General features: G+C 42.2%; 1 protein-coding gene across 1 annotated transcript; it reads right to left on the bottom strand. All coding sequences in view use genetic code 11, as the record gives it.

Moving 5' to 3' along the window:
- Nucleotides 1-988: 988 nt before the first annotated feature.
- On the bottom strand, nucleotides 989-9,734 carry EGR_09765 (ATP-dependent DNA helicase Q5; the record flags this gene model as incomplete). The annotated part of the gene is made up of 13 exons (XM_024499014.1): nucleotides 989-1,152; nucleotides 1,721-1,790; nucleotides 2,798-2,890; nucleotides 3,676-3,771; nucleotides 4,380-4,598; nucleotides 4,672-5,103; nucleotides 5,177-5,404; nucleotides 7,578-7,810; nucleotides 8,114-8,241; nucleotides 8,321-8,406; nucleotides 8,476-8,629; nucleotides 8,669-8,883; nucleotides 8,919-9,734. The coding sequence occupies 13 exons, from the start codon at nucleotides 9,732-9,734 to the stop codon at nucleotides 989-991; spliced, it is 2,934 nt and encodes a 977-aa protein (XP_024346584.1).
- Nucleotides 9,735-12,601: the final 2,867 nt, after the last annotated feature.

The following is a 12,601-nucleotide window of genomic DNA, read 5'->3' as shown; positions in this document are numbered from 1 at the left end:
TGCACAATGATCAAACTGCACGCTACATAGAAAGGTAACAGCGTCTCTGTGGCGAACACACCAGATGCAAACGAGGTACATCAATGGGGGCCACAAAAATCGATAAGGGAATCGACAAGATGATCGATACTGAAGTAGCCTCGCCTCCAGTACCGGTATAAAAGTACGGAGCGGTCTCCACCGCTAGCAGCATAAGAGGTAAGATGTACTGGGAAAAGGCTATGTTTAGGCAGAACTGTACAGTTTGACACAACCTCCGTAGAATTGAATGGGGACGTCCAAATGAAGAGTTAAATGAAAAGGACCACCACGAGTAATCCGATTAATTCTAAACGATGAAAGGTGAATATACCGATGAAGATGATGTCCTAGAGTTTCTTGAAGCCTTGTGCAAGCTTGGCAGCCCACCGCTAGGTCACTGTATGTGTGTGTGTGTGTGGAATACCTCATTTCCTCAAACCACTAAGTCTGAGCAGTCCGGCCTCATGTTCACTTTCTGGACTGTGTCCTTGGGAAAAATCCCATGCGATGATAAACCCACCTCATTCAAAAAATTCCTGGGAAAAGCCTTATGTCACGAGAGACCAGGGCTAGACTACTGAAAAATCACTAAGACCTAGGAGTATTTCTCAGAGCCGCGCAGAGCGTGCAAACGAAGACGGGGAAGAGTAGTTGACTTGCCTGTGGTCCGCGTTCAATCACCAGAAAGTAAATTGGCACCCTTTTTACCCCCTGATGCTCAAGATCATCACACTTGCCTGATTTTTCCATAGGTCAATATTTTTAAGCAAGTGAAACTCAGGAATCTGAATAACCTAGGTCTCCGACACGAAAACGTTTAACAAAGTCCTCAAGATTGGTCTCCCCCTTTCCGAAAATCGGCGAAACTTAGTCATACGAAAGACGCTTTACTTCGTTAAAATGAACAGAGGCATGTACAGGATATGCGAATTTAGCGATAAGTCTGGGTCAGTAGGTGGATTTGAGTTTAAATGGACTGAACTCTGTTGGTCCTGATATCACTCAGAGCCTCCGTCCAGGCAAGATCGTCAAGACGGGAAATGGGTACGGGTCGCCTTGTCCGCGAATCACCCGACAATCGTCGATGGGGTGCCACGAGTCGATTCGTTATCCGAGATATCTCCCTCTGGACTACACTCACGGAAAAAAAGCACTTTTTTTCCAATGTCCAGCTTATTTCAAGGGTGAAATTTTCCATTGACCTAAGCATAACGACTGATCCTTTGGTAGTTGTAAAGATGAACCTTCCCAATATTTTAAGCACACATCCTAATATGTGGTCATCTTTCGTATATTCTTTGGGATAAATTTAGGGTATTCATGGAGGAATGGATGAAAAAATTACTCTTATGTTTAGATATCTGTCCCGTTTTAGAATCAACGCCGTAGCGTAAATAGCTTCAAGCGTCAACGAAGGTTGACTACTGAATAGGCAGACTAGTAAGTACACATTACATGGGTAAACCATTTGAGAAGTCGAGATTACATAACTTGTGTCAGCAGCATTGCATCAGTAGAGTAAACGATAGTCTCTAAAGCAAGAAAAGTGTTGGAACTTAACCATGTTTTCCTACCAAAAGTTTAAAGCTGCTTACGTACGCGATAGTGATCAAAAAGACCCTTTCATACGACAGTATCAAAGTAAAGTATCGAAGCTGCCTTAACATCAAAACAGAGGCCCCAAGAAGAGAATACTTACCTTCGTCATCCGAAATGCCACTCTTGACAAGCCTCCGAGTCAACTCTCGCGCAACATCCTTGAATGTAGCCTGGAGAAAACGGAGAAGGCGGTGGATCTCACAATTTGTGTAGCCGAACCAACACCAAAGTGCTGCTTTACGAAATGACTGAGCATATGAAATATGACACGGAGTCTTACATTTCTAGCTCGTTTAAACAATAACACCTTTTTAAACAATTTTGACAATGAGATGACACTTGACTTATTCAGTTCACTGCATGCTGCTGGCCACGACAACGATCGGATTCGAATTTCACAGATATTTCTGGTTAAAAAATTACAATTTAAAACGGAAAGGAAAGTCTAGAGTATGGGAGTACAGATGCTGGAAGGTTAAATGAAAGTCAAAATTGGACACGAAAGCACGGGGGAGATAGAAGTGCGAATAGAGGACATAAATTTGGTAACCCAAGAAAAAACACATATCCCAATCACAGGCATAGCTTTGAGTATTTGGGCATCAAAGGGCATTTTGACAGTAAATTCCTTGATAAAAGCATCTTTATGAACAAAAAACCACGGTAAACAGAAGTGAGCAAAAGACCACCCGAATGAATGGCAATGAGCAAGCACTTCGTAGATTCGTTATACTGCATAAACAACGCAATATTCTAACTCATCTACACTTCAAAGAGGGGTCACAGTAGGTTCGTCACCGGAGTCTAAGACACAAACTGACCTTTACAGTCCACGTTTTAGTGTCATAATATGACAACATTTGAGCTATTGAATTAACCGATACAACAATTGCTTAGAAACAAAGAAAAGGTGGAACTATTCTAAGATCAAGGACATCATACGTCACTGTTTTGTTTCACCACATTCAATTATCACAAATTGATTAAGAACAGACGACATATATTCATCAAGTAAGAAAATTTGGGCGTCACATGTCCGACGCTGTGTTGAAGGAAAACTAGACAGACCAAATGAAAGTCAGGACTGAAAATGAGATTAAAGGTACCATAAGAGGTCAGGTGTGAAACAAAACGAAGACCAGCTGAGCGTTTTTTCAAGAATACATGAGTTACATACCTTGTCCTTGAAGGCACCCAGAGAGTAGTAGCGAGAGAGCGAACGGACCACAACATTGGCGATGAAACTGGTCTTCATCCGTGTTTCCTCGGACTTGTAAAAGCGTGGAATAGGGGTCGGTGGGATGTAAAAAGGAGGAAATAAGGTTGTTAGCTGAAAATGCTCACGTATTCCCTGCCTTCTAACCGATGCGATGTTGTCCTACTCTCATGTCGTCGATTGCAAGAGAAAACATGGTTTGAGCTCTCGGCTATGCAAGAGCCCTGGCAGAACAAACGGAAAGAATAAGTAGGGAAGAGCAAAATCCGCCTATACTTTCCGTATTTAGGATGACAGTGTGATTTAGTAAGTAAATACAGCACACAGCACCTAGTCCTAAAATCTTGGCAAAAAGAAAGAAAATGGACAACTTCCTTTCAATTGCAGAATGTTCTGGATAAATTGCTTTATGAAACGTATATTCAAAATTCAAATTTTCTCCTCTCGCGTTTGATCTATTCAGTCAGAGAAAGTTTCTGTGATATCAATAAGACAGGGCTGAGCAACGAGCACAAAGTGAGCTTAAGTATGTTGAAACTGATCTCCATTACCATGACAGAGCGCAAATTTTCACTTCAAGCACTTGAGTTGATCGGGTATGGTACCAACAACTTTGTTTATGCCTTATTGCATCAGAAGGCGTTACTATTTTCGAGCGGTCACACGAGCACCACTACAATAGACCTCGTCAATCAGCGTGTCTACTCTTCAACCTTTGCAACAAAATCGGAGGTTGTAGTGAAATGAAGTACAAATGAAATGAAATGGCATGTGAACGTGAAGTTTTCGATAAATTAGATTGGAAAAAAGCAATTGTGGAAAAAAAACAAACTTCCTACCCTGTAATCGTACGGTGAGAAATCAGTAAAAGCCGGAGGCACCGGCTCAACCACTGGCGTGCCAGTCTTCGTCATAAGTCCAAGAGGTGGAGGCACCTAAAAGCCATTTGGAAATATCTAGTTTGAAACAATGAACTCAGAATCCGGTAAGTAAAGTTGTTTTACGGATTTTAAGAGCCACTTCAAATGCGTGTCTGTGAGACTGTGTTGGCAGGAGTGAAGAAAATTGCGTAAAACGCGCCATAACTGGCTTCCAAATTGAAATGGCACAAAACTTCTTTAGGATGACAAGCCACTCAAAAAATGCATAAATTAAATTTAAAAAGACCACAATTAGATTTGTGAGGCTCCTTGAACTACAATTTATTGAAATTTTTAGAGCATTCGTAGCGGCACTGCCGTTATCTGGAAGCAACACTTTTTTTCCTTATTTTAATCACCAGTGCCACACACGAGTGATACCCTGATTCCATTAGCCGAGCCCTCACGCCGTAAATATGTGAAAAGAAAGATAACTACACGGAAAAAAAAATTGGAGTAAAACCAGCTGGCCTCACACCAGAACAGTAAAGCACCTGGGCTATGATGGACAGTTGTTTCCCAGATGCTGGCAACGAATACGTTGAAATTAAAGTGCTTCAGCTTTTCCGACAGTATTAATTGGTCTAACTGCAGTATGGGCTGGTGTAGGAATGACAACTCACGTTTTGTGATGATGCCGACAGTGGCGGTGGCTGTGATGACTGCGACGGAAGTGGAGCAGGGTCCTGGAGGAGAAAGTAAGTTTTGGAGGGCCCCTCCTTTTTAATCACTTTCACTACCGATACGTCGTCATCCGGATCCTCCATTTGTGGTCTTTTCTGGGCACTCGGAGTAGGTTTTGATTTCTCCCAGAAGTAGGTCATTGTCGATTCCCCGGAAGACTGTGGAGACGATGCGAAGTGGATATCAGTAGGCAAGCTTCAACAAAGTGGTTGAATACCGTCAAAAAGTTACCCTCAAAATAGTAGGCAAATTCTCCTCATTCGGTTTGTCGCTTGAGTCCCCAATAAGGGACTTTTTGAGGGAGGGCGGAAGGCAAGTGGATTCCAGAATGTCCTGAGTGTTGACACCAATGCTCAAAGACTGAGGCTTGGGAAGAAAGGAACCGGGGTGCGGACTAGCCGACTTTGCTTCAATGGGCAGCAGCAACGGTGCAGGCGGCGAAGAGAGGAGTGGTGGGGGCGGTGACGGTCTAACGTCGACCTCTTCAGGTTTTAGCGTCAAGGTTTCGGAGAAACTACTGGGGGTGTTGGAGTTAACGGGATGAAGAGAGGTCACAGGAACATTCAACCATTCCGCAAATGCGTCGTAGACAGCAGATAGAGAGGCGGCTTTACGGGCCTGACTGATCCTACGCGCCATATGTCCGCGGTAGACGCCAGCCACCTACAGTATTCGAAACTGTAACTTCTGCTACTGCCAAACATTAAGTAGGATGCAATTGCGGGATCGCATTAACCTTCGAGGTTTTGAAAATTTGATGCTCTAGTTGGGCGGCTAGTTTGCTGAGATGCGACTTCTCCGGATCCACATCGGAGCCTGTATCACTGGTGCTGGTCAGGTGACCACACACAGCGGTAATGAGGAGTTGGAGAGTCTGATCTCGAGTCTTTCCTGTCAAACCGTTGATCAGTTTGCTCTCAGGATCGATAAGCAGGGAGTCCTCAGCAGCGGAAATCCATGGAACCTGAGGTGAAAGGAGAAAACTAAAAACGAGGCAATAAGAGTTGACTAGAGCAACAAGAGGAATCCATACCACGAGCCAAGGAGTTTAATCGGCAATGTCAAAGGTAAAAATGAATTACGAAAACGACTAGGCATTGGAAGGAATTAAGCGTCGAACGTGATGAAGAACAAAGTTGTATAAGGCTGAGTAACAAATATATTGTAAGCGTTAAGTATGTGACACCCTGAATTGGTGATCTAACAAGTACTCCTTATTGGTTTATTGTAACCGTAGTTATACCAAATCGTGTCGCAAACGGATTGGTTGAGCTTAAAAGATCAAGTAGGCGCAGAATGTTTTCAGTGTAAGGACACCTAAATTTGCTGGCGAGTGACTAGCAGTTGAGTGTCAACAAAAGTCGGCAACTGATATCACACTAGGGCAATCAAATATACGAGGCGTGCCTTCAAATACTGCGAATAGAAAATGTCAGTGGAATAGAATTGTGGAAAAAACGGCCTATGCGTTCTGCTTGTCGGTATTAAAGTCGTCAAGATCCTTGGGCCATACCTACATTGCTATACACCTCAAAATTAGGCAGGCTTGAATCCCACCTAAGCAGCAAGCAGTTGTGAAGTGTCTCATGCTGCATGTACTGTTAAAAATATCATGTGTACTTTAAATGTCGCTGTGCTTGCTCACCCCAAAAAAACTACTATTGAGGCAATGGAATTAGGGGATTAAGGTCTGCCTTGAACAGTGCTCACAGCGGTCTGCGGAAAAAAATTTGGTGACAAGTTGGTTTGATAGCAGGGCTTGGTGTCTCGCGTAGACGAAGGAGTTCCCTGAGAGGCTAATGAGTCCTGAGGACAGCCGAAATAAGTGCGAACGAATACATGATGACCCAGCATAGTGGGGAATGAAATTCGTGTATAAGCACAAGTCAAAACTTGGTAACCCCATTCAGGCCTCATAGTCCCACCAAATTTCCAGGTAGAGAAAGGTCTGAAAATTAAATAACTACGACACGGAAATCCAGAGACGACCAATCGATGTGTTGGATACCAGTTTCTACACAAAGTACTTTGTCAGGAGCCTAGAGAAGCACCTAAGTCGTAAAAAGCCACCGTTGCCAGTGTAATAAACATGTTGTTGAAGTTACCGAAAATGTACCTGTATAAACGATACAACGACATCCCACTTGAAGTGATCTCAACTGATAATCACAAAGAGGCTGACAACGCTGACAATAAGTGACTATAGTCTAATGAACAGTGATACTACTTCCGAATCCTCACATTTCGGAGGATGGGATAATAAAGGCATTCAAATAGAGCATTCCTATTAATTGAAACAATAGTGATTCAATAACTTCGACTTCTACTTCTCTGACACTTTTTGATGTGTGGAATTTTCAGGTTTGGAAATATGCAAAAAGACTAGGTTAGCTCACCCTCTTGCACCAATGTCTCCCTACTCCAAACGAAACAAGCTCCTGAAGCGTTTATGATACACTGAAAATATGTTCTTCGACAGTCAATTTTCCACGTGCATTAAGCTATCTACTTTCAGAAAAACTCGTGCGTCAATTCAATTGTTTCGGATCCAGTTAGGAGAAGTATAGAATTGGCACTGAATGAAAAATAATATTGCGACCATGGTTGTAGCATACCCAATATAGCGATCCTTCTAAACTCGCATTACGACTTCCGAAAAAAAGACCCAAATGCTTGCATCGCTACTTTTTGTTTTCACTACAAACTACAAGATATTTATCCAAGCACACATAAACCAGAACGTTTTCGGCTGAATTGAAAAGTATCATATCCAAAATATGTCAATAAAGATGCCATATTTCCAATACTTCATCTGCACCATCTCCTAAACTTCACCCGAGTTTTCAAAACTTCTAGATGACGAGCTGTTTCTTGTACAAAAAGTATTCTGCACCGGTATTCCTTTATCATCATAAATCTACCTAATTGAATGCTCAAAAACGCTACATGCCGAATGTGGCCTTATAACAGCAACAAATTGAGTTGCGGTAATGATAGAAATTACCGGTACACCGTATTTATGCGGATATTTAATGAATAAGTACTGAGGAATCACGATGCCAAGGACCGGGGCTTCACATGCTATAACACGACGATACACATCGGCTTTTAAAAGCTTGACTGAATTTTAGGCATACCCCCAAGCCAGCTGCCTCGCCAGCCTTTCTGCGGCGGGATAGCTCTTCTAGAACGAACTTGGTGCGCTGATTCCGAGCCTCCTCCTCAAAGTCCCGTCCCTCCTTGGCTACGAAACGTCCTTCGTCGACGTCGTAGACTTCCCAACCTTTGCCTTTCCGTCGAGGACCAATTCTGTACAGATCGGTGTCCAGCTCCTCATTTTCATCCACCGCTACGCCCTTAACTAAGCTCCCTAAGAGAAGAATTTGAAATATTTTTGAGTTTTGAGATCATTACTTAGGAAATGAGGGTATTAAAATTTAACTGTGTACAGGGAGTGCAATAACTGAACGCATCCCAAGAAACGTGAGCAGAGAGATGTGACCGAATGCCACAAGGGGCAAAAAAGCAGAAAGAGCCATTTTTGAAAAAAAGGCGAAGTTGAAATAGATAAGCTTCAAAAATAACTACCTGCTAAAGCCAGAGCACTACAGTCAAAAATGCATTTAATAAAAATATACAAGCTGCTAAAATAAATGGAGGTTTGAAGACGAACCATATATTACACGCCTATAACCAGCCAAAAGATGGGAGACCTTTGTGGGATTGGTACAAACATCGCAGCGGTTGACGCAGGAAGGTATATCATCACCAAAATACGCCGCGAATTGAGCGTGACGACACCTTAGTTGGACGGGAAGAAATACAACATAGATCAAGTAGAAATATATCACAAACTTTTCGCAAACCGCAAAAAACTCACTTTACACTCTCCACGTAGTTGATCATGAGTGCCAAGTCCTGTACGCCTTTCTCACGATGCTCCTTTTTCTTTTGTGTAAGAGCTCTCTACAAAAAAATCCAGTGAAATAACTCAGATGAATGAATAGACATGAATGGCCCAAATGAGAAGCACACCTCGGACATCTGACCAACTAGGAATGCCACCGTGTCACGCTCCTGCTTAGCATAGTATATCCGGCAATGGGAAGGAAGACCATCGCGTCCGGCTCTGCCAGACTCCTGGTAATAGGCGGCTAGACTCTTCGGTACTGTCCAGTGCACAACACACCTGTAAGAGGGATGGCGTAAAGAAATCGAAGTGACCTACCGGACATGAGCGTTATCCACTCCCATACCAAAACTGATAGTGGCCACCACAACTAAAAAGTCTCCTTTAAACCACTCCTCTTGAACCCTAGTCCGATCCTTGCTTCCCAGACCAGCATGGTAGGCGCGAGATGGTATGCCTCGGAGAGACAACTGATAGGCAACCGTTTCACAATCTTCCCGCGTTCGACAGTAAACAATACCACTCGAATTTTTCTTAAAACAAAAATACTAAAAATTTCAGTAATTACCACTGGGCTCTTGACTGGATCTTCACCAAAAAGACATTGACGAATGAATAAGGATAAGTCATCATAAGGCGTTTTTATCAAGTCACTGAACATTACATCGTAGTACAAATTTGAACGAAAAACGCCAGTAACAAATTCTCTGAATTTTGTTATTAGAAGGCAACTTTCCTCTTGTGATGCCTCAGGGTTCAATTTCAAGGTGGAAATAATGTCTGCCTTGACCCGTGAATTAGCCGTTGCAGTGAGAGCAATACAAGGCACCGTGGGAAACAGGGTAGATCTTAGATTTCCAAGTTTGAGGTAGGCAGGTCGGAAATCATGACCCCATTCGGAGACACAATGAGCTTCGTCGACGAAAAAATACTTAACGGAGTGTAACTCGATTAATTTATTTGCAAGGGATCGAAAGCCATCAGTCTCACATTGTTCAGGTGTGATGTACAGCAACTTAATTTTGGGTAGCGTCAATCGTCCTAAACACTCAGATGGACACAACAGCCTTTCCATAATATCTGCTCGCTCCTTCGCAGATTGTTTGGAATTAAGTGTTGCAGCAGGGATTTTTAATTCAGAGAGATGTGAAAGTTGATCATAAATGAGAGCAATTAGGGGAGAAATGATGATGGACAAGCCATCCTGGAGAACTGCTGGCAACTGGTAGCAAAGGCTCTTGCCGGAGCCGGTAGGCATGGAAATAAATGCATTGTGGGAACCTTCAACAATACAACGAATGGCATCCTCCTGCAATTTGCTTTTAAACTGATCATGATGAAAGGTATTGCGCAATGCACCAAGAACTCTGTCGGTATTGTCCATGCAAAACGATGACCACCTGCTTTAACTTTCCAAAGTTAATTAGCACAACCAGTCAACTCAATATTTGCGGCTTCAACTGTGACCTACTTATTCATGTAACCTAAGATTGCAAATTTTTTAGGCAACGTAGGAATAACAAAATAAAAACTTCACCCAAAAACAGTTGTTAATTTTTTTAGCGATTTATATAATTTTAAAGAGTTTTTAGCGCATATGAAGTGTGTCAAAGTCAAGATATTTGTGCATCTTGAAACTCTAGTTAAATACATTATAGTATAATAACTGCACTGTTTTCCCAAAGTTGCATAAGTAAATTACGCTCCGTTTATTCCGCTTCGTAGAATCCGCTAAATTGATAGCCATTTTACTTAATTACCCACGAAAAAATGCTACTGTAGCGTCTCGAGACTCCCAAGAGACGATGAAAGAAGGCAGAATACTCAAGCGGAATATATGTATTCGGCACAGAGAAGGTGTTTAGGCTATTGGCATGGTCCGAAGGCCAGCCCACCCAGCGAGGTACAGGAAGGCTAATTCAAAGTAAAAAAGTCGCGCCTCACCAATCTCGAGGGATAAACCACTCTTAGCGGAGACTGTAATATTCTTCTGGTAGATGTCTTAGCCCGTTTAAGTTTTTGACTGGATTTATACTAATTCTTAAACTGTGGCGCCCCCTTAAGTCTACTGAAGTGGTAAGAAGTCAGAGTGATATGCCACATAATGTATTATGGACATAAAAAATGAGCTGAGACCGCTGGCCTTGTCCAGAGGCCATGCTGTTATGCAAAAGAACAATTTGAAGAGGCCTAATTTCCCACGTAACCAAACATTGATTAAACAAACTATCAAAGTAATGCATATCCAATGGAGAAACTTTATGTACTTGAAATCTGCACAATTGCTACTTATGTGTCAGTAGATGTATTGTGCCTCTTAGCTTTATCTTTAGACCCAGTACGACTTAAAAATATCCTTTTTAATAGGCTACGACTGGGGACATTCCCTTGAATAAAAATCCCGTGAATATTCCCAATACTATGTACATTAACTTGATGTGGGCACTTTGCGGTAGTGTAGAGCCGTAATGCTTCTTTTTCAGCGAAAGAAGACATAACGCTGGTGCAGAAAATGTAATATTCATGAGCAGATTGGCTGGAGGGTTACTGGTATGGTCTGGAGATCATGCCGTCGAAGGAGTTACTTAGGCGGAGCCTTTAGTACCCACGTGACCACAACAAAGAGGTAAACAAAGTGTTACAGTAGTACGTCACGTGATTCGTTTTAAAGCAGGCGTTTCAAGCTTATGCATACAAAGTTATGAGAGCGTGAAATCGAACTCTGAAAAGATGATTCACCACAGAAAATACATTATCATATGATCACGATGACTCTCTATTTTGGAGAACTATTTTTAATATTTTAACTGTAATATATGCAAGCCTAAGTTGCTGATGGCTCTCCCGTTGTGTGCGATATTTAGCTATGCTGGAGTCAGGATTGTACCTCATTTAGATCGAACCCACTTACTGACGCCACCAGCGCAGCTTCTGAGACTTCTCGGCGGGTAGCGTAAAAGCGTGAGCCTGGTTAGACATTTGCTATGGATATACAGGATTGGTGGGCTGCTAGCAGCAATGGGATGAGCAGAACGCCGTGAAATTAAGGTAGCTATCAAAATTTGCGTAGGCTGAATGCATATGCATTTGAAACCACTATCACTGTTGCAAACTAATCAAGCGGTTCCCAAAGCATGCCATTTGTTCGCATTGCAAGTTGTACATACTTATATCAATGACTCTAATTGACACAGAAAACACAAACTGGTGGAGTTGTGGAAGAAAAAATTAATGACAATGCCACCTTACACATCACTCTTTAACCACTGGATAATCCTTGCTTAGCACTCGTACTTTTACTGAAATCAATCGTCCCCACAAATGAGCCCTTATTTTATTTCACTTGAATCTGTATACAGTCAAGTAAGCTAAAAAAATATATTCGAATGCATCTTCTATGCAAGTGTTCCGTTTGCTGCGATCCCAAAATCTCTCAGGAGTCCTTTGCCAAGAATGAGTGAACAACCCCAGTTCCACTATACACGCAAAAGTGGGAGTATTACAGAAGAATCAATTAAAACTGTTAATCATATTGCAATAGCACTTTTGGCTTCCCAGACTTTAATGCTTATGGAAAAATAGCATCGAACTACTTTGTGATAAGGGGAATGCCTAGGTTACCATGTCCAACTTTTTGAAACAAATACTCCACTGCTACCTAAAAAATCGTTAAGGCCCTCAAACAGTACGGTAAAAGATGCAGGAGTATGGCTAGCGTTGAAATTCGCTGTTCTTGCCAGTGCATCCAGAAGCACAGGTGATTCCACTGTCGTCCCCATTCCGCCTACTTTCACATTGATTTCCGTTATCGATTATCTGTGTGTCTCTTAATGATTTGCCTTAACGTGCACGTGAGGGTTGACCTTAGAAGTCCTAGGCACTCTACCAGTGGGTTTTATCGATTTCTCCGTCTCCTGTTGAATTGACCTGAGGTGAATATCCTTATGACAGAGAGAATGTACTTTTTTTTTCAATCCAAGTAGAACCCAATCAGGCCGAGACAAATTTATTTATTATTTCTATGCTTATCACTTAATCTAGCATCTCGAGTGTTTTTTGAAGTAGAATGAAGTCACAATACTAGGGTAGAAAAAGTATTTTCGACGTATGGAAGAGCTAAGGGGCTGCTCTCATGGCGCGGAGGCCATGCCGCCCAGCGGAAGTATAATAGCAGAGCGTTAAGTGCCTGTGTAACCAAAAAGGTTGGGTTAAACAAATGATCAAGTTATTACATAACCCCTCTTCTGATTT

This window comes from Echinococcus granulosus (assembly GCF_000524195.1).
Source record: "Echinococcus granulosus chromosome Unknown EG_S00165, whole genome shotgun sequence".
Taxonomy (NCBI): Eukaryota; Metazoa; Platyhelminthes; class Cestoda; order Cyclophyllidea; family Taeniidae; genus Echinococcus; species Echinococcus granulosus.
The sequence above is the reverse complement of the archived record's forward strand: the minus strand, read 5'-3'. Positions and strand labels throughout refer to the sequence as shown.